This window comes from Balaenoptera ricei, chromosome 1 (genome assembly GCF_028023285.1).
Source record: "Balaenoptera ricei isolate mBalRic1 chromosome 1, mBalRic1.hap2, whole genome shotgun sequence".
NCBI classification, from domain to species: Eukaryota; Metazoa; Chordata; class Mammalia; order Artiodactyla; family Balaenopteridae; genus Balaenoptera; species Balaenoptera ricei.
The window spans coordinates 116,713,589-116,739,745 of NC_082639.1; the positions used below are offsets into that span (position 1 = coordinate 116,713,589).

At 49.1% G+C, this 26,157-nt stretch overlaps 1 protein-coding gene across 1 annotated transcript in view; it reads left to right on the forward strand.

The window, feature by feature from the left end:
* Window positions 1–2: 2 nt before the first annotated feature.
* FCRL6 (Fc receptor like 6) overlaps window positions 3–26,157 on the forward strand; it is a 33,415-nt gene continuing 7,260 nt past the window's right edge. The window contains exons 1-11 of the mRNA XM_059924331.1: window positions 3–833; window positions 9,101–9,740; window positions 11,087–11,313; window positions 11,999–12,164; window positions 12,920–13,050; window positions 23,052–23,072; window positions 23,909–24,286; window positions 24,701–24,967; window positions 25,392–25,525; window positions 25,557–25,733; window positions 26,007–26,127. Of these exons, the coding sequence (XP_059780314.1) occupies window positions 24,205–24,286; window positions 24,701–24,967; window positions 25,392–25,525; window positions 25,557–25,733; window positions 26,007–26,127 (781 nt within the window). The 5' untranslated portion in view covers window positions 3–833; window positions 9,101–9,740; window positions 11,087–11,313; ... (2 more) ...; window positions 23,052–23,072; window positions 23,909–24,204. The remainder of the gene's footprint in view (window positions 834–9,100; window positions 9,741–11,086; window positions 11,314–11,998; window positions 12,165–12,919; window positions 13,051–23,051; window positions 23,073–23,908; window positions 24,287–24,700; window positions 24,968–25,391; window positions 25,526–25,556; window positions 25,734–26,006; window positions 26,128–26,157) is intronic.

Sequence of the window (26,157 nt, forward strand, 5' to 3'; positions counted from 1 at the left end):
ATGAGGCGGCCAAGGCTCAGAAAGGCGCACAGTTACACTTCTGGAAAGTGGAAGTATGTGCCAGGACTACAGCACACATTTTCAGCCTTTTAAAGATGCTGAAACTCTTATGTATCTGCTCTCTAATAATATTTGATGTGTCTTCTGGGGAGCTGGTCAATGAAAAGGAAACAAATCCCTGGCAGCCCAAGGTCTCTGATGCTCGCAGGCCAGGAGGGCCCCTGTGGACACAGCCCCTCAGTCCAGGCCCGCATGCCCCACGTGTGTCATCCCTTTAGCCCTCTTAAGACAGAGAAGGCCTGGATGCTGTGCTCACAGATAATCACTGTCTCCATCTCCCAGGGGCTGGGTGCCTCTCCCCAGCCTCAGGCTGCTCCGCTCACCTGTGACCTCCAGCCCATTATGCTGCCCCACGGCCTGAGGCTGAGGAATGCCAGAACCCAGCCTCTCTGGGCAGGTATGCAGAGGATATTTGATGATTAAATGAAGACATTCAGGGCTGCAAACCTTGGCCATGTTTCTCAGATGTTACCTTCACTTCCTCATTGGATGCCATCCTACCAGCACCACCACCACACCTGCAGCTTCGAGAGATAGGATGAATGGGATAGACTAGCCAGGTGGACTCTTTTTGCTATAACTCCTGCCTGAATTCCTGTCCTCTCTTCTGTAATGGCAGGCCAGGATGGATAAGGTAGGAATTCATCATGAAATGTGTACTGAGTGCCTGTATACCAGGCTTTGTTAGATGCAGAGGCCCTCCAGCTGAAGGGGACATGATTCACAGCCTGCTGGAGGAGGGGAGCACGACAGATTCCAACCACATGGAATAGGTATGGCAGACATGCATTCCACATCCAATGGAGACATGGAGGGAGGAGGCAAGGGTTCCCCTGCAGACCCCAGCCTTTTTGGCCTAGGCCACCACCAGCTCCAGGCCACCCACTCCTCACTGCATTTTCCTTCCTCTGCAGCCCACCCAACTCAACCCCCCTCCAGCCCTCTTAGACAAAAGGAGTATTAGCCAGAGTCTTGCCAATCTAGCAGTGAGAGAAAGACTGTAAAGTGCCCTCGCCGCCCCCCCGCCTCCTTTCCTCTGTGTGTCGAATCTGGATAATCAGTTCCTTCATTCTGTTCCCTTGGTCCCCACCCAGCTCACCCAGGTGAGGACTTCTCTCAAAGAGAAGAACCTACAGTTCCAAGCATTCAGGCTAAAACAGAGGAGTGAGAAGTAGCAGAAGAGGGGAAGCACTGAAGCCCTTACCCTCTGCTCATCAAAGTCCCCTCTGCCCTGCCCACGCACCCACTCCTCCCACAGCAGCATGACCCATTCTGTCCTGATGCAAACCAGAGCATCTTCCAAAGGAGTATTTTGATTGTGTGTGTGTGTGTGTGTGTGTGCGTGTGTGCGTGTACACGCGAAGGTGGTGGGGCAGGAAGGGTATGAACAGCCCACTTCCTGGATCCCTTCCCTCCAATTACCAGGATGGGGGGAGAGAAGAAGCAGGCTTGAAGCTGTACCCCAGAGTTCTGTCTCTGATTCCAACGCTCTGGGGTCACACAACCATTCCTCACGTTGTCTGCCCTTCCGTTCCTATCTTAGCTCCATCCCCCCACATCCTCTGCCCTGCAGGAGAGGAACCTGCCCTTCTCTTTCTCCCAAGCCTCTTTCAAAGGAGAGGAAAAATTTTTCTAACCCCATTAAAACCCTGTGTGCAGCCTGCATCCCCATAATTTCAGCAGGTCTCCTCTGCTTCAAGAGTTCCTCAGGGAAATAAACATACAGTTATGTGCTTAAGGAAATCACTTTTTAAATAAGTAAGAGTTGACTTGAAATGAAAAACTCTGCCCTTGGCCTTCCATCTACCTTGAGAGGTTAGCCTGAGTCTCTCTTTTGGCTCATTCCCACATCCCCCCCCCAATTTTTTGCCTTCGCACCACACCCTCTTCTGTATATGGCCACCAAAGAGGGATTGCAGACTAGCTGTGACCCTTCCCCATTCCACCCCACACTGAGATGACAGGTGAGAGGAACAAGCCGCTGCCATTGACAAAGAACCTCCGCATCGCATCAGACCAGGCTTGCTCAATGCCAGCACTACTGACACTAGGGTCTGGGTAGCTCTTTGCTGTGGGGACCATTCTGTGCTCTGTAAGGTAGTTAGCAGGATCCCTGACATCTACCCATTAGATGCCAGTAGCATGCCCCCCCAAAAAACTGTGACAACCAAAACTGTCCCCGGACATTGCCAAACGTCCCCCGGGAGGACAAAATCGGCCCCCGTTGAAAACCACTTCATCAGACCAACAAGCACCACATGTGACCATAGGCTTTCATTTCCTATGGGAGTAGAGGTGGGAGCATACGAGGGGATTTCTCCTGTGGACGCCCACATCCTCATAGGGGAGAAAGGGCCAATCGAACCCCATCACACACCGTTACCTTTTCAAGCAGTGTCTGGTACCTGTCCCCAGTCCCTCTCATCTCCCCAGGCTGGGTTTCCAAGAGGGTGATAGACACCATTAACTTTCTACACGCAGGAGGGCTTTATTCTCAGTGAGTTGCTGGTGGGCATAGCTGTAATGTCAGCTTCCACCCCCATGTTTTTAAAGTTTCACTCATGTTTATTCTCTGACATGTGATCTGAGTTCCCTGCTGAATGGAGGCTTTTCTGTGTAGAAAACATCCCCCTTATCACTTGGGTTCTGCCCTCATCACCTCTTGGGCCCCTCTCCCAGAAAACTGTTCTGATGCAGAAGCAACTGGAGTCAGGACAGGAGGAGCCCTTCTTTGAGACCATTCCTCCCTGGCCTGGTTCCCCACCTCCACTTCACCAGCAGCACGCCTGGACTGGGGTCCGCTTGCTCTCTGGGCTGCAAGCTCCATGACTGCCTCCCAGGCCACGTGTCCCAGCACACAGCTTCCCGCTGCAGACAGGGCTACATCCTGCGCACTCACTGCGGCTCCCCCCACCTCTCTTGGAGCTGTGCTTTGTCATCACCCTTATAGGGCGGCTCGTCACTGGCTGAGAGGTCTGGTCCTCATGCAGACCCTCTCCACGTGTCCCCCATGATCCCCCAGATCAGGTCTTCCCAGGGCAGTGATGAACATGTCACCCGGGGCAGGGATTTGATCCAAACCATAAGCCATTTCCCAGAATGAACTGCCCTCATCTGCCAAGCTTCACGTCAAACCTGCTGTCTGTATCTTGCCGTTCTTTCTAAGAAACTAATTTGGTCTCACAGGATTGCTTTGTCACAAAACAATATCAGTTACCACTAATGCATTTCATGCTTTGCTGTGACTGTACTTTGCTTACTTGTAGCATCATTTATGAAGTGCCTACCATATAGCAGGTGTTTTACATACATTGCACTGTATCAATGTATCCTTAAAGTCACTCTGCAAGTCAAGTATTTTCCCCTTTGTGCAGATGAAGGGACTGAGGTTTAGAGACCAGTAACTTGCCCAACACCTCATACTTGCAGTGTAGGAGCTTCATACACTTGTAGTAAAGGAGCTGGGATCAAACCCAAGTGGTAAGTCCAGACTCATGCTCCTTCCACCAGACATCGCACCTGCCAAGACCTCCCCCTAGTTCCAGTTACACGGGGGTCTGTCTTCATGATCAGAACTTCACCTCGAGGGCCATTTTATCAGCACAGCCTCCGACATCCATTCTCTTCATTGTCTTAGGAAGCCAAAGAACAACCCTGCATCTGACCCTGAAGCCAGCAGCACCTGAGTTATGGGCTGCTGTTTAAAATGCCGCCCAAGCATTGAAGGCCAAAATAGTAAAGCTGATTCCTTAGGGCACGTCTGTCACATCCACTAGTATCTCATTCAGAGCACGTGGATGTCCTCACCCAGCATGACAATCTTGAGGCACATGTGACTGGCATCGAGCCCTCGAAAATGTCTTTTTATGTCTGAGGACTTACTAAACACCTGAACGTCCTTTCTGGTTGTGTTGTTGTTGTTTGAGCCCTTAATGCATGCCAGGCCCTGTGCCAAGTGCTTTATAGGCATTACCTCATCGAGTCTTCAACCCTATGAACAAGGTCTTCTTATAATGACCAGTGCACAGATGAGTAAACTGAGGCCCAGAGAGTTTAAATAACACACCCAAAGTTACATAGCTAGAACAGGGTTCAAACTTGGGTTTGTGTTTAAGTATAAACTGCCTTCCCTCTTGGGAACAGAAAGAAGAGAGTTCGTTGTAATTAGAAATTGCATAACAGCATCTTGTGTTCTCCAGAATCGAGGCACTTGGCTGACGGGGCCATCAGTGTGGCTCTGAGATCACACGGCTACCCCACCCCGTGCTGCTGCCCCAGGCCTCGGGAGCACCGCTCTGACTTGGGAGTGTTGGGCCGCAGGCACAGCCGTCATCCCTAACAGGCTTCTGCCTCAAGCCTCCTGCACCATCAAAAATATAGTCCCCTGTTGATTTAGAAATGAGTTACATAAGTACTTCTTCCATTACGTTAAAATTTTTCTCCGGCTATTAAGGATTCAAGGCATACTCCTGAGAAGGCAGCATGCTTGTCCAAGCAAGCAGAAGTTTGAGAAACACTTTGGTGCCCGTCCATGCCTGAAGTTGACGACTTATTTGCAACCTTGATAACTGAGTCCTTTGTGCCAACAAATTGCTTAAATCGCTTCAACCACTCTCTCACCCTATTTTTCCCTTGACTTATTCTGTCACCATGGATATGTGATCATGAAACAGATTGGTGATGTCACTTCTGAGTTTTCATTATGTGGGATTCAGTATGGAAAACAGTTCTGGGATTTTTTTCCCCCAAGCTGTTATAATAAACACACCACTGTTTCTTCTTTACCAATATATATTGAGTAGGAACTGCTCCAAACCCAAGGTGGGCCATACAGGAAATAATGGGTGCAGCCATCCGGACAGGTGACACTGCTCATCTCCTCCAGTAGGTTTTATGTGCCCTTGGGCTCCCCCCAACCCCACACCAAGCAAATTCACTGATTGGCATGTTTTCTGTAGGTACCTTTTGTGAGATCTAGTCAGGGCTGGATGCAGCCTAGGGCCATGGAATAGAATGAAATAAAGTAACCACGTTGGAATCAAGCCCACAGGCAGAACCATGTCATTCTCGATCATGACCTGTAAGGCTCTGAGGAATCCAGTCTTTCTCCATCTCTCTCCTCACCTCAGTCGTTCCCCTCCCCCGACAGCCCTTGTTCTCTCTGCTCTACCTGTGTTGGGAGTCCCCAGGACCACCCTTGGTTGTGATGATTTGCTAGAGGGACTCACAGAAAAGCTGGTATCCTCTCCACTATGGTTTAAGGCAGTGAAAGGATACAAATTACAGTCAGCAGAGGAGAAAGGCACATGGGGCAGAGTCCAGGAGAAACCAGGTGGGAGCTTCCAGTTACGTTCTTTGAGTGGAGTTGCAAGGACAGTGCTTAATTCTCCCAGCAGCAATGTGTGACAACACATAAGAAATATTGCCAACCAGGGTAGTTCACCCGGGCTGTGGTGTCCAGGGTTTTTGTTGAGGGTCATCATGTATCATGTAATCAACACCTGTATAACTGACCTTATCTCCTCAGTCTCCAGCCCCAACAGAGGTCAAATTGATATGGAAGGCCCCAAACAGCCTCAGCATATAAAAACAAGGATTCACCATGTCCCTTTGTTAGCATAGACTATCTGACCTGGCCCAAGGTCTCAGATATACAAAGGCAGTCTTATCAGGCAGGGTATTCCAGGAGCTCAGAGGTCATCTTGCAGGAGCTGGTCCAGGGGCAGTCCTGAAGACCTTTGGAATGTATAAGGTTGGGGCAACCCACGCCAGCTGAATTAACCCTTTCCTGCATGTTACCAGATGCTTTATGCTCTCTCTGCATGACAGTCTGGGCCCATACTATTCCCTTTGCCTGAAATGATTTGTTCCCCAGCTCTGCCTAGCTCCCAACTTCTACCCCTACTATTGGTCTCAGTTTAACATCATTTCCTGGGGAATGGCGTCCAACCACCTCCACATATACTCATACATATTACCAAAGCATCTGTCCTTCTACTTTGCAGCTCTCTGCTCGCTTATAATGATTCACTCAGTTGTTTAATTTCTCTCTTTCCTACTAGAGTCTGAGGACTGTGCCCATACCCATAGCATCCAGCACAATGCTTGGCACCTGGGTGCTCAATAAGCATGTGGCAACTGACTAATTGACATGCCATCACCTGCCTGGGTATCTGCACATAGATGCAGAAATGGGAAGAAAAGAATAAACTTTGGAGTTGTATAATATAGTGGGGAATACATTACACGTGTACACCCCTAAGTGGGCATGCAAAGGTGGACACATACAATTAGAAAAGATGCAATGTATAAATACTTAATGATGGAGTGATTAAAGAGATAAGAGGAGTGCATCTGGTAGAATTCACGAAGTTGAACCTTCAATAAGATGTGGAGGGTGTGGTCAGATAGCCTAAAAGGATATACAAATTTGTATATTATTAAAAATACGAATGTTATACGTCAGGTCCACATAGGGAGGCTTAGAGAGAGAGACGGGCAAGATGAATGGGTGGCAGTGAGGGAGAGGGAAAGATGTAGGGAGTCAGCTGGCATGGATGAGGGCAAAACCTCATCCAGTGGGTAGCAGAAAACACATGGTTAGATTAAGGCAGTGAAAGGGCAGCAGAACACCAATTGGATCGTATCTGGTCCAAAGTGTGGAGTCACCACTGGCTTCTGAGCAGAAGACATGTCACTAGATTCCATTTTTCTTAAGTCACACAGTGACAGAATGGCCCCATTACTTAGCAGCAGTACAGTGCTTTATGGTTTAACATTGCCAATGAGAGACAAGCTCTCACCGCGGCTGATTTTTAAGACTTTTCAGAAGAGAGGAGTTAAGTAAGAACCTGTCCCTGCTTGCTGGAAGTTAATGACTTTAATGCTTTGCAAAAGAAAGTAAAAGGGTTGTTAAATCAGAGTGCTCATCCTCTGGGCTTGCAGGTTATGATTTTTTAATGCTTTTCAAATGGGAAAGGATCTCAAGTGCGTGTCATCCGTACATGCTAAAAATGTGGGCCTTTCCAATGGCAGCTGGCAGTGGCTCCTGCACACCCACTGTTCTGGCTGATCCACTGGTGTCACATTTTACGTCTTGGGCTGTTGACCCAATTCAAAGGCCTACAGGGGTGGTGACCCCCGGTGCTACATTCAGCCCAGCGGCCCAGTATTTTTCCCTACTGTCCCAAGGCCAAGGGGTACCCTGTGAGTTCAAACTTTCCTCCTCAGTTGCACCCCTGCTCCCCAGCCCTCTCTCCCCTTACCTTTGAACTTGTCTTCTTTTCTCCAAATAGTGGTCAATTTGTCAAATACAGAGGAGCCAAACAGACCAAATGGCATATTTTCCTGTAAGTGGAGGGCATGGTGTGTGTGAAGGAGGGGTAGTGCCAGGGACGCCAAAGACAGCTCCCACCACGGGAACATGCAGGGTCCTCAGAGGCGTCAAGGCTGCTACAAATGCCAGAGCACCCTGGGTCCCAGGCTTTCCTGGCTGGCACTCTCCAGCTGGAGACCTGGAGAATAACAGACCAGCATGGGCGCCCAGAGAGCCCTCTCCCACCCCTCACAGGAGGCTTCAGAGCTCAAGGTGGGACTGGGTGGGGAGGGTGCCCTGGGTCTCCAACTTTGCTCTTCAGTCCCGAGGTCCTGGATCTGGCACATGTATTCAAAACTTTCCAGGACAGGAAGGAGGCTGGAAATACATGGAGAGGTCCAGACCCATTCAGGAGTCAGGCTGCCCCCTTGAGAGCTTAAGAGTGACCCTCAACCCACCCCAACCTACTTCTGCTAATCTGATAACCTGGAAGCCACAAAGGAAGTCAGTTGGTGGCGGGAGGTGGGGGGATAGTCAGAAAGGAATTAGGGAAATGCAAATTAGCACAAGAAGATATGATTTGATATACATCATGTTGGACGCACATATACACCAAATCTCAAGATACCAAGGTTGACGAAGCTAAGGGGAAATGAAAACTCTCAAATTTGCTGGGGGATGTATAAAATGGAACAATAGCCTTGGAGAGTAATATGCCGAGCTCACCTGAAAATTCAGCCACTTCACTTTTGTATGTATATTCTGGGCAAAGTCTGCATGTGAGCAACCCAGAAACATGTATGAGGCTGTTCGTTTATTCATTAACTCAACACAAGTTTACTGAGCACCTTCTTTGTGCCAGGCACACTTCTAGAGACTCAAAGGTAAGCATGAACAAAACAAAAATCTCTTGTGAAGTGTGTATGCAGCATTGCTTAAATAGCCAAAAGCTGAAAACAACCTAAAAATACATCGTTAGGAGAACTGATAAACACTGAACCAGATATGCAGTCATCAACGTAGGTTTATCTTGGAAACAATGTTGTGTGCATAGGAAAGAAACCTGCAGGAGTATTAGGTACAGAATAGCATTTGTGTAAATAAAAACAAACAATACTGTACATTGTTTATGGATACATACATTATACAAATAAATGGTTTGGATATCCACCAAACTCAGGATCTTTTTTTTTTTTTTTTTTAAGAGATGGAGCATCTGGGGGGTTTTTTGTTTTTTTTTTTTTAATTTATTTTTTTGGCCGCGTTGGGTCTTGGTTTCTGTGCGCGGGCTTTCTCTAGTTGTGGCAAGCGGGGGCCACTCTTCATCGCGGTGCGCGGGCCTCTCACTATGGCGGCCTCTCTTGTTGCGGAGCACAGGCTCCAGGCGCGCAGGCTCAGTAGTTGTGGCTCACAGGCCTAGTTGCTCCGCGGCATGTGGGATCTTCCCAGACCAGGGCTTGAACCCGTGTACCCTGCATTGGCAGGCAGATTCTCAACCACTGCGCCACCAGGGAAGCCCCGAAACTCAGGATCTTAACTGCCACCTGGAAGGCAGGGAGGTGAAAGAATAGGAGAATTTCAAGTGTAACTGGAACGTTTTGTTTCTTGAAAAGAAAACATCTGAAGCAAACATATAGGTTAAAATGTTAGCATTCTATATTTTGCGTGTTAAGCATACAGATGTTTCTTTTAGCAACCTAGGTCCTTTTTTGGTTTTAATTCAAGATGGAGAAGTTTTTGTTTTGTACCGCTTTCAAATTTTGGAAAAGATTTGGAGGAGAGGAGGATTAAGGCCCCCTCTCCCAGCGATCCAGGGGCTGGAGCCTGCCCTAAATGCACCTCTGGGATCTCATCCTCAACAATGACTACCTGCGGAGCCAAGGGACCACGAACTAGCGAAAAGAACTGCGTCCAGCCGCTCTTGGCGCGGCCGCCCAGAATCACAACGAGCTGCGCGGCGCCCCCTGGAGGCCTGACCGAGCTCGGCACCTCTGTAGGTGAGAATAAGGAGCTCCGGAAATGCCCCCGCTGCGGTGGGAGTGGAAACTCTTCAACCGCTTTGAAGAGCAATCTGGGACTATCTAGTAAAGTTGGAGAGGCAAGTACGCTATTATTCAGAAATTCCGATTTTAAGGTTTTACCTTAGAGAAACTCTCAAATATGTGCCCAAGGAGACGTGTACAGATGTTCTTCGCAGCAGTGTTTATGATGGTCAAAAATTGAAAATGGCACCGTTATCGATCTTGAGCAGAATAAATCAAGTTAGATGTATGTATCCAATGAAATACTATGCCACCGTGGAAATGACAGCTAGAGCCACCTGTGTGATTGTGGATCCATCTCACAAACCATGCTGAGGAACTGGGTGAGTTACAGAATCCTCCCACAATAAAACTACTCACATAAAATTTAACTATGCAGACAATGCTATGTATTGTTGATGGATACACACACGTAAGGAAAGTATAAAAACAACATGGGAATGATAAACACCAAATTCAGGAGTTACTTCTGGGAAAGAAGGGAGGAAAATAGAATCGGGAAGGAATCCAGAGGTGGGGTGTCTTCATTGTGTACTACTTTATTCCTTAAAGAAAGACAAATATCTGAAGCAAATATGACATTTTAGAATTAAATAGAGCTGAGTGGTGGGTACCCAGATGTTTCTTATGTTATCTGTTATGCATTCCTTTCTTTCTTTCTTTCTTTCTTTCTTTCTTTCTTTCTTTCTTTCTTTCCTTCTCATTCTTTCTTTTGACAATCATGTGTACTGAGGTATAATTTGCATACGATAAAATTTTACTTTTCTGAATGTTTAATATTATACACACACACACGCACACACACACACACACCACAGAGAGTGAAGGCAGAGGTGGGGTGGGGTCAGAGCCTCTGAGGCAAAGGGAACAGCAGAGGAAGGCTGCATGGAGGGAGGAGCTGTGGTCCTTAGCAGAACTGAAGGATCATCCCCAGCAAGGTGAGAGAAGTGTGTGGTTTCAAAGGAAGCCAGAAAGAGGGGTAGGGCTCCCCCTGCTGGGCGTTATAAAAAGGGGTTTGTTTTATTCTCAGTGCAATGGAGAGAGACATTGGAAGTTTTAAGCCAAGGAGTGTTTACACCGGGTCTGTTTACCTTCTGTGTAGGTCATATCTCTGTGTGAAATGCATGGGAGGGCAAGAGCAGAGGTGGGGAAAAGAATTAAGAGGCTTTCACAGTAATGAAGGCAAAAGATATCAGGAGATCCACTATAATGGTGGCAGTAAAGCTGGGGAGAATCAGGTGGATCCGAGATATATTTTGGAGAGGAACCAATAGAACTGGATAATAGATTAGCTGTGAGGAATGACTCTGAAGTTTCTATCTGAGTAACTAGCGGTGGTGCTTACTGAGATGAGAAAACATGGGGAGGAGGGCAGGGACAGTGGAAGGGTAGTTTGTTCCCAGCAAGGAGAAGGATGAAGGATTTTCTTTTGGATAAGTTAAGTCTGAGATATTTGTGAATTACCCCAGTGGAGGAGGAGAGCCAACAGCTGTATATTCCGGGTCGAAGTCTACCAGAGAGGTGGGGTCAGGTCAGGATTTGGTGTTGCTGTCCACTATTTAAAGCCGTGGGACTAGGGAGACAGTGTAACCAGTGAAGAGAAGTGATGGGAAGGGGAGGGGAGGGGACCCAAGGACTGAACTCTGAGGACCCCTACGTTCAATGTCAGGTTGAAGAGGAGGATCCAGCAAACAGACTAAGAAGGAGAGGCCAGAGAGGTAGGAGGATGATCCAGGAGAGGGGGATGAGATGGATGCCAAGAAAGAAACGTTGCTTCAAGAGGGAAACAGCTCGACTGTTGGAAATGCTGCTGAGTGGCCAGATGGTCTGAGGGCAAAAGGAACGGTTTTTGGGGCTGTGGCCACACAGGAGTCATCGTGACTGTGACAGAAGCAGGTCAGTGGTGAAGTGGGGGCCGAAGCCAGGTCATCGGAGACTGAGGAGTGGGTAGGGATTGCAGAAGAGGAGACGGGGAGTGCGGGCGACTCTTTTGAGAAGCTTGGCAGTAAAGGGAGGAGAAGCCTGGGTGGAAGCTGAAGGAGGTGAAGAAGGCAGAGGGCAAGGTCTGTTTGTTTTGAGATGATATTTGCGCATGTCCATATGCAGATGAAAAGAACCCAGTGGAGAGAGAAATTGGTGGTGGGAGGACCGCACGGAGTGAATGCAGGGAAGACAGGAACGAGAGTGAAATCCAAGCTGCACAGTGAATGCAGCTGAGCCAGGATTCTAACTCAGATCTGTCTGCCTCCAAACACCATGCTATTTCCCAGATACCTCATTGCCTCTTTTTAGTTTTTATTTGCTCACGGGCATCCAATTTCCAGGGTCCAGTGCACTGGATCCTTTACCACCACCTTCTCTAAGTACACAAGTCAACAGTCTTCCCATTTCCATCTGAGTTCTGTGTCTACGCAGGGAACTGGAGGAGAAAATAAGCAAACTGAAGAAAATGAAATCTGACCTATTTTATGCATTCTGGATAAATGCATGAAATAGATTATATTTGACAATGGTAAACAGACAACCTCAAAAACCCAATTTATTGCTTTAATTATATATGCTTTTCTTCCTCAATCTCCAGGGAAGAATGTGCCTCCATCCATTTTCAGCCACTTCTGTGGAGACATTCCTTAATTCTAAGACTGCTTTTGGTGACCACAGGCGTCTAGGCTGCCCTATCTGAAACACAACTGAAAAAAACTGTAACATGCTACTTAGGAAAATATATGCAAGGAGGAATGTCATGGGTATGTATACAATCAAAAGTAAGGAAATACAGATGGGGTGCAGCTGTGATTCAAAGAAACATAGATTAAATGGAAGCCCCCCCCCAAAGAAATTGACAATCTCCCATTGCCAGGAAGGAAGGAATAGAGGTACTGAATTATTTGGATACTAGGCTAACTCAGAGACAACCAAGCACCTTAGGTAGGGCAATCCCACCCTAAGACCCACTTATTTATGAATAACAGAATGGAAGGGGAGTGAGAGGACCTGAAGAAGGGCAGATCAGGTGACAATTCAGCAGCCCTCCAGCTGGCTGTTACTGGGCATAAGCAGGACCAGTAAGAGGGGAGCCTCTGCTGTATCTCAGTCTCCATCCCACACATGTCTGTTGAACCAGGCACTGAATGCACAGCAAAGAACAAGACAAACTTGCCCCATGCCCTCTGAGAGCTTGCAGTCCTGTGGAGGGAATGCACACAAGAGGCGATTACAATGCCGGATGGGTGTGCTAAATGCTAAGACAGATGTATGTGCCCCTCAGCCAGCCTGGGCTGGGAGATGGGGGGTGGTCAGGAAAGAGCTTCCATAGGAATGGTTATGTAAACTGAAATCTAAGACACGACTGGGATTCAGGCAGACTGGCAGTGGGGAAATGATAAACAACAGAAATACAAAGCATGCACACATGCACGATACCAGTTATCCAAAAGGGTCATAGTATGGGAAAGTTTGGGGCAAATCAGAGTCGTGACACCCAGGTTTTTGACTTGCACAGAGGGTGGTGAGTGGTGCTGCCAGCTAACACAGGAAACACCAGAAGAGGACCAGGTTCGAAGGCAGGGGCCTGGGTTCAGTCTCGACAGTTGAGCTTATGAAGCCTCTGAGACCTCCACGCAGAGCTCTCTGGTAAGCAGTTTCATATCTTTTTAAAAAAAATTTTATTGGAGTATAGTTGATTTACAATGTTGTGTTAGTTTCAGGCGTACAGCAAAGTGAATCAATTATACGTATACATATATCCCCTCTTTTTAGCTTCTTTTCCCACATAGGCCATTACAGAGTATTGAGTACAGTTCCCTATGCTATACAGTAGGTCCTTATTGGTTATCTATTTTATATATAGTAGTGTGTATATGTCCATCCCAATCTCCCAGTGTATCCCTCCCCCTGCAGTTTCATATCTTAAATGCAAGGTTATGACCTGCATTAGAATGACAGATATGGGAGTCTGCGTTAGAAGTGATCATTTAAACCATGGGCACAGATGAGACTATTGAGTGAGAGACTGTAAAGTGAACAGAGAAAAGGGCCCGGGACTGGGGTCGGAAGAACTTCTTCAAAGACCCTGGAGGAGGGAGCAGAGCCTGCTGAGAGTGGGGAGGAAAACCAGGAGAGGTTTCCTGCTGTCCCGGTGTTTAGGGAAGGAGGGAGTAATCAGCAGTAACAACGTGAGCATGAAATCAAACAGAGTGTGGACAAAACCCCACCCACTGGATATGCTGGAGACATGAAGGAGGCAGAAGCCAAATTGGAGCAGGTTGAGGGGTGATTGAGAGGGGAGCAAATGGAGACCGGGGGATGGCAGAATGCACGTCGGCGCTTCCCAAACCCTTTCACTTTGTGGCACATATAGAAAATTATATATTTTTTTTAATTTTTTTATTTTTTAAATTTATTTTATTTATTTATTTTTGGCTGTGTTGGGTCTTCGTTGCTGCGCGAGGGCTTTCTCTAGTTGCAGCGAGCGGGGGCTACTCTTCGTTGTGGTGCATGGGCTTCTCATTGCAGTGGCTTCTCTTGTTGCGGAGCACGGGCTCTAGGCACACGGGCTTCAGTAGTTGTGGCACGCGGGCTCAGTAGTTGTGGCACGCAGGCTCAGTAGTTGTGGCGCACAGGCTTAGTTGCTCTGCAGCATGTGGGATCTTCCCAGACCAGGGCTTGAACCCGTGTCCCCTGCATTGGCAGGCATATTCTTAACCACTGCGCCACCAGGAAAGCCCTAGAAAATTATATTTAAATGGAACTTTGGGTAATTGAGCAAGGCTGCTCCCCGCTGGAAGTGTGGCCCCACACAGCTGCCCTGAGGGCTGAGAAGATCAATATCTTATAACACCTGTAACCATTTGAGATACACCAGTGAGTCTCAGAACACCAGCTGGGAAGCGCCACCATATTCTACTCTTTGAAGTAGAGTGACTGTAAATGGGGCTTATGAGTGTGGAGTCAAGAGAAGGGTTGCTGGAATGGTTTGGCTTGGTTTGGTTTGGTTTGGTTTGAAGACAAAAGAGACTTGAGCATCTTTCAGAAAGATCCAGTTGAGATGGTGTGACCGTACTCATGGGAGAGAAAAGTTCATGTAGCATTGGTGGTACAAGGCTCCTAAGAAGATATAAGTGTAGACCCCAATTTCAGGTGGAAGGATGAGTGTACAAGATATTGTGTGCCCAAAAGTGTAATCCTCTCCACAATACTAGAAATCAAGGTCATTACTACCTTGTTAGAGATTTAAAATCTGAGATTAAGCCGCCCCCCCCACCCCCCATCCTCCACTTAGTAGGCAGCAGAGCCAGAATTAGAACCCAACTCTTTGACTCCAGAACTCCAATTATACTTTGCCGTACCTTGAAGCTCTTACTATGCTAGGCCTGGAGACACAAAGATAAATTAGACTTGGCTCTTGGCTTTGGGGAGATCACAAACTGGAATTAGAGAAAGACAATAAAACAAATACAATACAGTGTGATGAAATAGGATAATGGAGGCATGAAAAAAAATGGTTTAAAAAGCACAAAGACCATACTGAGTGTATGCCTGTCTCCTCCTAAGCTCCCAGGGGCACAGATGGACTGGGCATTGAGCAAGAGCTAGAAAATAAAAAATAAAGCTTGATGGATAAGTGGGTAGGCAGACAGAGAATGACCTTTCGGTATTAATAAAGACGCTCTCGTTAGGGCAATTGTCCATGTAGCCACAGGGGATCGCTGCAGACCTGACACAGACTTTCCCATTGGCCCTTCCAAGTTCTCTCCAGGTCTCTAGGAGGGAGAGGGAAAGAGGTTGACCAGATGCCTCATAGTGCAGCCAGGCCCAGAGCTTCATTCCCAGTCTGGCTCCATCTTCACTGGACTCCTGGTCTGTACAGCTCCTGTCCTAAATTCTAGGCTTTTGATAAATTTCCTCAGTTCTCTTTTTCGAACCTAACTCAGAGAAATGATGTCAAGTCTTTCCTTGGGCCTCCAGTCCCAGCAGGCTTCATGGCTGAGTACCTTTACACAATTTACTTCACCTCTTTGGGCCTTTCCAGTACAAACTAAGGTTGAGAGGAGGGCTCTGGTAGCTCAAGGCTTCCGCACTCTTTTCCTTACAACAGTAGCCAATCAGCAAGCACTTCCCACTTGCCAGTCATTATGCTAAGCTTGCAATATTCAACAAGGCATCCACTAGCCACATGTAGCTATTTAAATTGATTTTTATTTTTTAATTTAATTTTTATTTTATATTGGAGTATAGTTGATTTACTAACTATTTAAATTTCAATTAAGTAAAATTAAAGACAAAATTTCAGTTCCTCAGTCTCACTAGCCAACCACAAGTAGCTACACGTGGCTAGTAACTACTGAACTGGACAGCCCAGAGAACATCACCGCCATCGCAGAAAGTTCTAGACAGCATTGTCTAAGTGTCTCTCAAGGTTTTATCTCCTTTAAACTTCCTAACACCCCTATGACGCAGGAGTAATCGTTTGTCCACTTTAGAACTAAGGATTCTGCGGTACAGAGAGGTTAAAAACTTCACGAAGCTCTCAGCAGATGAGTACCCAGAGCAAGGATTTAAGCTCAGGTGGGTGGCTCTGGGGCCCACCATGCTGTCTCCACGCCCAGAGCTGCCCCTAACCCCTGCTATCTACCCCGCCCTTCCCTCTTACCTCCTAGGGGTGGGGCTGAATCTTCCCATTCCCCAGAAGCCATTGTCCCTTACCATTGCTCCCCTGCCAGCTCACCCTGAGGAATGGGGGCCCGTGGGCTTCAAGCCCCTTCTGGCTGAGAACCCTCCCCACCTCCTTTTAGCCCTTTATTTCCCTTAAAGTATTAGTATTATGGGTTTTAATCCTGCCAGCCCATCCCAGTCTTGATTCAAGGTGAGCCTAGGTCTGGGAAGAATCCTAACCTGGTAGCAGCCCTACTTCCCTCGGGTGACCTTCGTCCCCAAGAAACGATGTGCAGCCAGTTCAGCTCAGAGAGCCAACTTCACTAACACCTCTGAAGGTGCAACCAAATCTTACTCTGCAGGGGTAGAGCGAGAAGTGGGGGAGGCTTCACGCACTCAAGCTGCCGGAACCCAGTGAAAGTGGAAGCAGCCAGGGGCCGAGGCTTCAAGGGTTCTGCCTGCAAAGCACCTCGAGTGCTTGCAAGCTAGACCCTTTGTGGTTGCCCCGTCTCCTACCTTAGCTGTAGCCCACGTTACCCTCTAGACCTGCAGGTGAACAAAGTTAAAGACAACTCGAGTCAGGAGATCTGTTGGAAAGAGAACAATAGAGGAAAATGTATAAATGTTAACATCTTGAGCTGAACCAACAAGATATTCGATTCCTACTTTACTTCCTCACTCCTTTTACCTCTCTCCCAATCAGCTGAGTCTCAAAATAATTGCCTGGCAGTGCCAGATTGGTTTCCCATTTCCACTGAATCAGAGAATCTCGGGCAAGAAAACTTAGAAAATTCACCCTGTCCGTTCCTGCTTTCAACAGTAAGCACAGCAAATTCCAGACTACAGTATATGAAACTTCTCACCCAAAGACTTCCAGGAGCAACCTTACTGTCAGAAAGTGCTTCCTGGTATGTTACCCACCTCTCCATGCTTCACCTTAAACTCACATGTTCAGTCCTCAGAGGATGTGTGGGTGGGGGAGATGGCTTCCTTCTCTGTTGAGAGACCAGTAGTTTCCAGTTTTTAATCTGTTACAAGTGATGCTGCTATGAACATTCTTGCACCTGTCTTTTGGTGCCCACCCACGTGCATATACGTAGGAGTGAAAATGCTCGGTCATCAGGCATCTATATGTTCAGTTTTAGTAGATTCTGCCACACAGTTCTCCAAAGTGGTTGTACCAATTTATATTCCCTGTGGAAGTGTACACGAGTTCTAGTTGCTTCACATCCTCACCAGCACTTGGTTGTCTATAGTTTTGGCCATTCTTATGGGGGCTGTGGTGGTATCTCATTGCAGTTTAAGTTTGCATTTCCACGATGATTTATGAAGTCAAGTTCCTTATCCTGTGTTTATTGGGCGCTTGGATATCTGCTTTTGTAAAGTACCTATCCAAAATATTGCCCATTTTTCTAGTGGGTGGTCTGTCTTTTTCTAATTGACTTGCAGAAATTCTTATATTCTGGATACGAGTCCTTTGTCAGCCATATGTATTGAAAATACCTTGCCACCCTGTGGCTTGCCTGTTCACTCTCCTAATGGTGTCTTTTTAATGAATGGTTCTTCTCAAAATAATAACCTGATAGTCTTAAAGCCTCAGATTCGGAACCTCCAGCCCCATTCTATCCCAACCTCATCAATCCCTGATTCTCTCCTGAGCTGACAGTCCTGTGGACTCTTTTCAGGATTCCACTTCTCTGCCTCATTGCAGTGTCCAGACACATTTATCCTTGAAGAAGAGGGTACCTTGGAGAACCAGAGGTCACTCAGGGTGGGGAGTGGATGATCTTAGTGTTTCTAGAGCTGTGCTACCTTCCAGACTAAGTGATGCTGAGGCCAAGCAAATTCTGGAAGTCTCTGGGTCTTTCCATAGCCCTGTCCCACCCCAGTTCCTAGCATGAGCTTTTTCAGACCACAGAGAGAGCATCCAAAAGTGCTTGCTAGTGGCTTACCTGACTCCTTTATGCTTTACGGTCAAGAAAATTCATTCGTGTAACACTCCTTCTACCAAAGAAGAAATACCAATTTGAGCTTTTAAAGTTTCTTCCCCACTTCCCGTATTTAGATTATCAAGCACTAACACCACCCATGTCAGAGGGGGTCACCCACCCACCCCTGTGCCTGTGGCCTAGATGCTGTCCCTCCCAGTTTCACCCCTGCCTTCAGTCTGCCCTGGGTTCCCTCCTCCACGCCAGGCCAGGCCCCATGCTGCTCTGGACAGTTGCACTGCTCTTTGGTAAGTCACCAAGCGCCAGCATCCTCTTCTGGGCACCAAAGACTGTAAGTCATTTCTAAGACACAAAGTTCCTTATTTCACCTTTCCTAGTTCAAGTGGGTTTATGGCTGGAGCTTGAGACAAGTGCGTGCACATGGGCATGCTTGAGAGTGATGGGGATGAGGGTGATGGGCATGGGGACGTAGGGGAGTCTCGGCGTTTCCTATCCCATTTTCTCGGGTCCTTGGAAGGGCAACCCTTCGATGTATCAGAGCTAATTTAAGGAGGCAGAAAATCACATGCTGAGACCCAATGACACTTTTACCCTGTGAAATCGGGTTAAAATATCCATCAGGGCTATCTTGAAAGGAAAACGATATTATAGAAGGGAAGGAGGCTGCCAGAATGTAAGAGAAGAGATCGGGGAAATGGGAAAAAAGCAGTTCTGTGCTTTTCTCTCAGCAACAGGAGCAAAACATGGGGTTTTACAGGGAGATATGTTTCTATGAAGCCTCAGCTTCTTCTTTGAACCAGTCAGCAGTGACTGGGCTTCACACCTGGTCAAGAGGTTTACGCTCTAAGCGTCCAAAGCCCCCTTCAAACTGACCATTCCTCTTCTGCCTACATCCTCTCTCTATTGCGGAGGGTGGCGGGGGTGTTCTGATTTGGGTCTGACTGGTCCATGGGGACCGATATGAAGGTTCAAATCCATTCTTCTGAATCTATACCTCTCTCCTTGCTCTGAGCACCCCGGGGCCAGTCACCCCTGCCAGTGACTGCAGGGGCTGGTCTCCAGGCAGAGGATTGTTGTGGGGTGGGTTACTCTGCTCCCCCAGGCTCAGCCCAGGCTCAGCTCAGGCTCAGCTCAGGCTCAGCTCAGGCTCCCCCAGGCTCAGCTCAGGCTCAGCTCAGGCTCCCCCAGGTTCAGCTCAGGCTCAGCTCAGGCTCAGCCCAGGCTCAGCTCAGGCTCAGCTCAGGCTCAGCCCAGGCTCAGCTCAGGCTCAGCTCAGGCTCAGCCCAGGCTCGGCTCAGGCTCAGCTACTGTCCCCTGCTACACTTAAAAGGAACAAGTCTGGGCACATAGTACTTTACAGTTTCTGAGTTGACTTACTTTTTGTTTTAAACTTGGTCCCAGAAGTTTGTTTGTTTTCATTGAACCAGAAAAGCAAAACCATTCCTAAATACACTCGCTTCCTAGACAGAGTTTGTGGGCGTTTATCCCCTGGGAAGAAAATACCTGTTCCACTCAGGGCTCTTCCTTCCCCGACATCACTGTGTTGCCCTGTGTGTTCTATGAATGGCTGTTTGGACAAGTGAGAAGGTCAGTGCTCACGTTAGTTCAGGGACAGGATGGCCTCCTGCCTGGATACACTCCAGAGGAGAGGTTGCCAAGGGCCAATCACTTCCTCGTGAAAGGAATAGCCCTTGGACTTGACTAGATAAAAGTCTAAGAGCTTCCCAGCGTGTACCCCAGGATCTGGATGGGAGAGAGCAAAGGAAGAGGGAGGGAGAGTCAGTGACTGGCTGACTAGTGGACAGCGTATGGGGAACCCAGGCAGGACTGAGTCACACCTGATGCTCAGGACCCCAGAAAGCCAGCCTAAGATTCAGACCCCACGGCTAAATGTGTGGGAACGGAGTTACCATAAAGGTAGAGCTGCTATTTCCTCTCAGATGTGGCCAGAGAGACAGAGAAAAAAAAAAAACACTGAATACCTACTTTGTAGTGCATACATTATCTCATCTAACCTTCAGGACGTTATAGGGCAGGGGTATTTTATCCCTATTAAACAGTTGAGGAAACTGAGGTTCAAAAACGTTTAAGAAACTTGCCTAGAATTACGCTGCTAACAAGAGCAAAATTACCCTGCTAACAATGCAAACCCAAGTTCATATGATGTCAAACCCCGTGCTTTCTCCATTCTACCTCACTACCTCTAGTCTGGGTATAGTTGGATTCTAATCAGGTAAAACTAGAAAGTCAAATTCACTTAAAGTGCCTGGCAGGACATGGTCACACAATAAATGGTGCCTATTATTAGTATTGGCTATCAGGGATTCAAGAGGCTAGAAGCCCTGACATTGAACATGCTGGTACATGGCTGTACACTAAAGATGTATTTAAAGTTTAGGAGATGAACCTTGATCTTCCTCTGAGCTGGGCATTAGCCAGTTTCACTCTCAATACTGGAACCCACCCCCCATGTGCAAACACAGCATCTGTGACACACAACCTTCCCAGCTGCATGGCAACCACAGCTTGGCAAAGCAGCGTGTTCCAATGTGGTAGAACTTGACTGTGACATAGTTCCTCATGTTGAACTGAAACCTGCCTCTCTGATCTAACTTCCGTGAATTAGTTCCACTTCTGCCCCATGAAGTACCAAGTCTCTCCCTTCTTTTAAGCTTAGCCCATCAAGTATTTGAAGGCCACTGTGTATCCCTGTGTACTCTCTCTTGTCTTTCTCAGATAAATGTCTCCCAATCCCTCTAATAGGAAATGGTTTCTAGACTCTGTTCATTGTCCTAGTCTGCTTGGTCTTGATGGGCTTTGTCAGTGGGCCAGGAGCTGGGCTTTCTCGTCCCCCCCATCGTGGCCTGAGTGCCGAGTTCAGTGGGGCTGCTCCCTGCATCGTTAGCGACTCTGTTGTGCGACTTAGCGTGGCAATAGCTCTCAGCTATCTCATCACACTGTCACCTCATCTTCAGCCTGCAGCTCACTGAGGCCCTCGGGTCCTCTTTATAGGAACTGCTGTAGGCAGGTGTCACCCACTCTGTCCGCAGTTGGCGGCTGTCTTGAATATACACAGTGGTCCTGCAGTCACAACCCCAAGGTCCTGCAGTGCCCTGGACAGCAAGTCATCAGGATCTGGGGACATGAGCTCATCTGAAGTGCCTATGCTCCCTGGATACCTTCTCTCTTGTTATAGGTGTCAGTCCCCTCAACCCTGGCTGTTCATCGCTTTGTAGCTGCAAAATCGTTTTCCAGGGGAGAAGAGAAGGGAAGGGGAGACATCACTACCCACTAAGGTCTTACTTAGTCACTCTGAGGTCAGGCCTTCTTTCTGCTTTCAGTTAATGTAGTAACCACCTTCCCAGGCAGAGGGTTGATACAATCTATGTAACTACTCTGTAAGGGAAAAATGACTATTATCGTTTCTGTTATACAGACAGAATCAGGACCTGGAGGCTCTTGAACTTTAAGCAACTTGTCCAAGGTCACATAGAAAGAGATGGATTCATGAGTCTAGTCCAGGTCATCTGGTTCCAAAGCCTGCATGCTCTCCACTACACCAAGCTCATAGAAGAAGATGTGTTTAGACATGGAGGCCGGGGAAAGATGGAGGGATGGAGGGATGGTAAGAAAGAGACTCTGCACACACTAGAACCTGCAGGTGAGCTGACCCTGACCTGAGTAGGTAGAGAATGTGTCCCAGGTCATGTGGACAGCAAGGGTGACAGCCTGTGAATGAACATGCCAAACATCTGCTGAGGGGGGTCTTCACCCACCCCCTCCAAGGCCATTCTTGCATTTCTCAGGGTTCTGCACAGCACCCAAGAATGAAGGGCACAGGTAAATGCCTGGGGACCGGCTGGACTGACTGTACTCAGCCCTACACCATTCATCATTTCACCCCTTGCCCCAAAGCCCAGAATACGCTCCACTGCTTTATATCCAACTGTGCCCCTCAGTTTAGGGTCCTCCAGCCCTTGGGCTGATCACACCTGCCTCACCTCATCTGTCATCATTTTGTGGTCTGGCCTCTCTTTCCTGGCCACCTATTCTCCTCAAACATTGGTTCATCTAGAAGCATTAGTGCAATGCATACCAAGTGCAACACGGTGTGTGATGCGCTGGCCTGCTGGTAGTTCTCTCATCCGTCCGAGCTGCCCGTCCGTGTCCCACGACCTTTTAATGATTACTCCTCCAAGGAAACCTCACCTCCTGCCTCTGATCACTCCCATGCTCTATTCCCCAGAGCTCTGTGGGCAGATGGACCACAGGAATCAGGTCCTGCCTTTGCTGTCTGAGTTCTTCTGTAGGTGTAAATTGGACCCTCATCACCTTAGTGTTAAGAATCTAGTCCTATGTTTTCTATTTTTGTTCCCTGCCCCGCATGAGTGGACACAAAGGAAAGCACTCATGCATCTATTCAGTATATGCTTATTAAACACAGACCATGATCCAGGCACAGGCACTAGGCATAGGTAACACGGCAGTGAACAAGACAGGCAGAGTACCTGCTTCCATGGGGCTTACATTCTAGACAGAGGGAGACAGGTGATAACAAGTAGGCAATTTAATGATAAGATAATTTCAAACGGTGATAAGTGCTCTGATGATAATACAACAGGGTATTGTGATAGTGATGGAGGAGAATTCTTTTGACTGGGGGCCCCCAGCAAGACCTGTTTAAGGAGGTGGCATTTGAACTGAGATAGGGTAAAGGATTCTAGGCAGCAGGTCCACCGTACAAGTTGAGTGGCTGAGTGGCTGGGTGGCTGGATGTCTGGGTGACTGGGTGTTTAGGTGGTTAGATAGTTGGGTGACTGGGCGTTTAGGTGGTTAGATAGTTGGGTGGCTGGGTGTTGGGTGTCTGGGTGACTGAGCAGTTGGGTGGCTTAGATAGTTATGTGCTTAGGGGGCTGGGTGGTTGACTGGTTGAATGGATGTTAGCACCCATTTATAAGGTGACAGTCCTCCTCCTTGTCAGAAAGTTTTTTCTGCTACTTAATCGAATTCTATCACTTTGTTGTCTTGCAGTTCCCTGTGTTGGGAAAACTGGTGAGTCTTGTCTATGTCTCTTTCATCTCCAAGTGTGTCTCTGGGCCAAAACTTAATGGACAGGGAAAAGTCAGGGCCATTGGGTCCCCCAGAAACATCTTCAGAGCAACACCTGCCTAGGCCTCTTCCTCAGTAGTCTTCACTAATGCCCAGGAAGAGGAGAAACCCACCACTCTACTCTCTCAGGCTGAGGATAGTTATAGGGTGACTCAAGGCCCAGAAGAATGGCTCTAGGCCACCATCCGGCTCCCTTACAAGTAGCAATGGCTTCAGTCTCCTCCTCTCAGTGTGGCTCTGGAGCTCCTGTCATCTCTGTTCATCAAGGCTCTGGACTCCCTTCCATCCCTCTAATGTTCAAAGAAGCAGGCATCTTTCTGTGTGGATATGCCTTCTTTCTCCCTTGGCTATCTTTGCCCTCCCACCCATCCTGTTCCACTGAACTCCATGGAGCGTCTGTCAAGTAGGTGAAAACTCTGGCCTAGGAACATCTTGACCTCCAAGGACATGTTCTGTGATGCCAGGGAGGGAAATCTAAACCAATACTTAGTGATGCTAGAAAGAGCAGCCAAGGAAGCAAGACCCATTATTCAGCTATGCTGTGAGCATCGTTACCTAGTCTAGGGGGAGGGGAATGGGTTCTAGGGATCCAGGTGGATCCAGGCAAAGGCAGGCTGTTCTGGGGCTCTCCTCAGGGCTCCCTATCTGATTACTCATCATTACTCCCAGGCTCCTGAGGCTGTCTGGGATCAAAGAAGTATGTCCTGGGGCCAGGCCAGCCTGGGATTGCCCTGCAGGTGATGCTGGGTCCCCAGGAGCTCTTTTCTTGTCCATGTCAGGACATAAAATGCATTTTAGAAACGAGGACAGAAATGACAGATCCTGCACCATGACTGTGGTGGAAATGAACCTCACTGCTGGGAGTGTGGATGGAGGCTGGTCCTGGGGAAGCCTGATGAGGGAAGCAGGAGGGAGCGAGCCCATGCCATGGCACCTCCAACACCCACCCTTCCAGCTCCTCTCTGGTGGACAGGGGTGCAGCTACCATCAGAGGTGGACGCTGAAGAAAGAGCTGCACTGGAGTCACCAGAGGAAAAGAAACCAATCTAGGGAAGTGAGAATCTAATAAGGAGGAATGAAGCAGAACAATAGATGGAAAGAATCCAACTTGACTCAGGCTTGTCAAGGTGGCGGAGGAAAATGCAGAATAAAAGGAGGCAAGAAGGGGGACTTCCCTGGAGGTCCAGCGGTTAAGACTCCGCGCTTCCACTGCAGGGGGCACCGGTTAGATCCCTGGTCACAGCCAAAAAAAAAAAAAAGGAGACAAGGAGGGTAGGAGGGAAGGAGGCCAGAGAGAAGGCACAGGGAGGGGAGGGGAGGGGAGGGGGGAATAGAGGAGAAGGGCAGAGGAAGGAGAGAGGAAGGAGGGGTGCAGGAAAGCAGAAGCCCTGCCCTGGTCTGGCGTGAAGGGCCGGGGGACAGTGACAGCTGTGAAGGAGCTGACCAGGACCCTCCATCCCGGGGAGGGGTGGGCGGGAGGGCTGCGGGGGAGGCATTAGGCTGGGGGACAGAGGGGGAAAATGGATGAGGGACCTGCAGCTCCAGGGTGACCCTGTTCCTGTGTCTCACAGCCTGGCTGAGCCTCCAAGTCCAGCCAGACCCCGCGTTTGAAGGGGATACCCTGACTCTGCGATGCTGGGGAAGGAGGAACGCAGCACTGTCCCAGGTGAGATTCTACAGGGACGGAAAATTCCTCCGTCTCTCTAAGGACAACCAGCCTCTGTCCATGCAAACAGCAACAGTGAACAGCAGTGGCAGGTACAGCTGCACTGGACAGGTGACATACATCCCATATGTGGGCAGACGAACCTCAAGGACTGTCATGGCTCAAGTCCAAGGTGAGTCACAACTTGGGGGACTGGGGGGAGCGGGGAGGGTGCTGCTCAGGGGTCTGGTCTTACAGGTCAGCAGCGCTCTGGGCAGCGCCCCTTTCTCTGGCTTCCCCTGATGCTGGGCCAATCTGCAGGGCCCTGAGACATCCAGGATGCTGTCCACATGCCCTGGCCCCCCATGGGGCACGTCTGGAGCCAGGAAAGGGGGGGAAGATGCCCTGTGGGGGAAGAGCCAGAACCAGCCCTGCTGCTCCCCCGCTTGGGACCCTGAGCCAGACCCTTCTCCTCTGGTCACTAGGTGACCTCTAAGGCCCTTCTGTCTCTGGCCTTCTGGGACCCCAGAGGGGCTCAGGGCTGTGGGAGTCAGTTCCGAGCTGGTGTGTGGGATGAGAGGCCAGGTGCTGGGAGACAGTGACCGCACTTCCCACAGGGCACGGGGCAGGGCCTGGGATGTGCCGAAGCTCAGACCTCACCTCAGACTCCAGGGGCCTCGCTGTCCAGCACTCCCCTCCTGAGCCCCGGGCTGCCTCTTCCCAGAGCCGCCCTGCCTCCTGTGCTGAGGGCCCACCCCTCTCGTGAGCTCCGTGGAGGGAGCCAGAGGTCAGCCCGGCAGCTCCTCTTCTCCTTCCACACGGAGGGCCACACCCTGCAGGACTGGGGCCTGCATCCAGAACTCTGCATCCCAGCAGCCGAGGAGGGAGACTCCGGGCTTTACTGGTGCGCGGTGGCCCTTGGGGGTGGCTGGGTCCAGAAGCAGCGTCCCCAGCTGGAGGTCAGGGTGTGGAGTAAGGGGAGGACGGGGAGACACTCCCCAGGGGCCTGGGCGGTGGGCAGTGGGGCCCCCTGGGAATGTGGGGAGGGGTCCCTAAGGGAGGAGCCTGGGGGATCCCACTGACCCTTCCAACTGGGTGCTGCCCCGGTTCCTGCGTCCTGTCCTCTGCTCACCCTGAGACCCACCAGCCGAGTTGTGGAGCTCCTCCCCTCCGAACCTTGTTCTACCTCAGTGGGGACACCCTGCGGAACCACGTGACTCCCCATGGTGGAGCCGGGAGCCGTCTCCTTCCTCTTCCCAGCGATGTCAGAGCAGGATGCTGGGAACTACGCCTGCGAGGCTGAGAATAGTGTCTCCAAAGAGACAAGCAAGCCTGAGACACTCTCCGTGGAGGGTAGGTCTTGTCCCCCAACTGGGCTGTGAG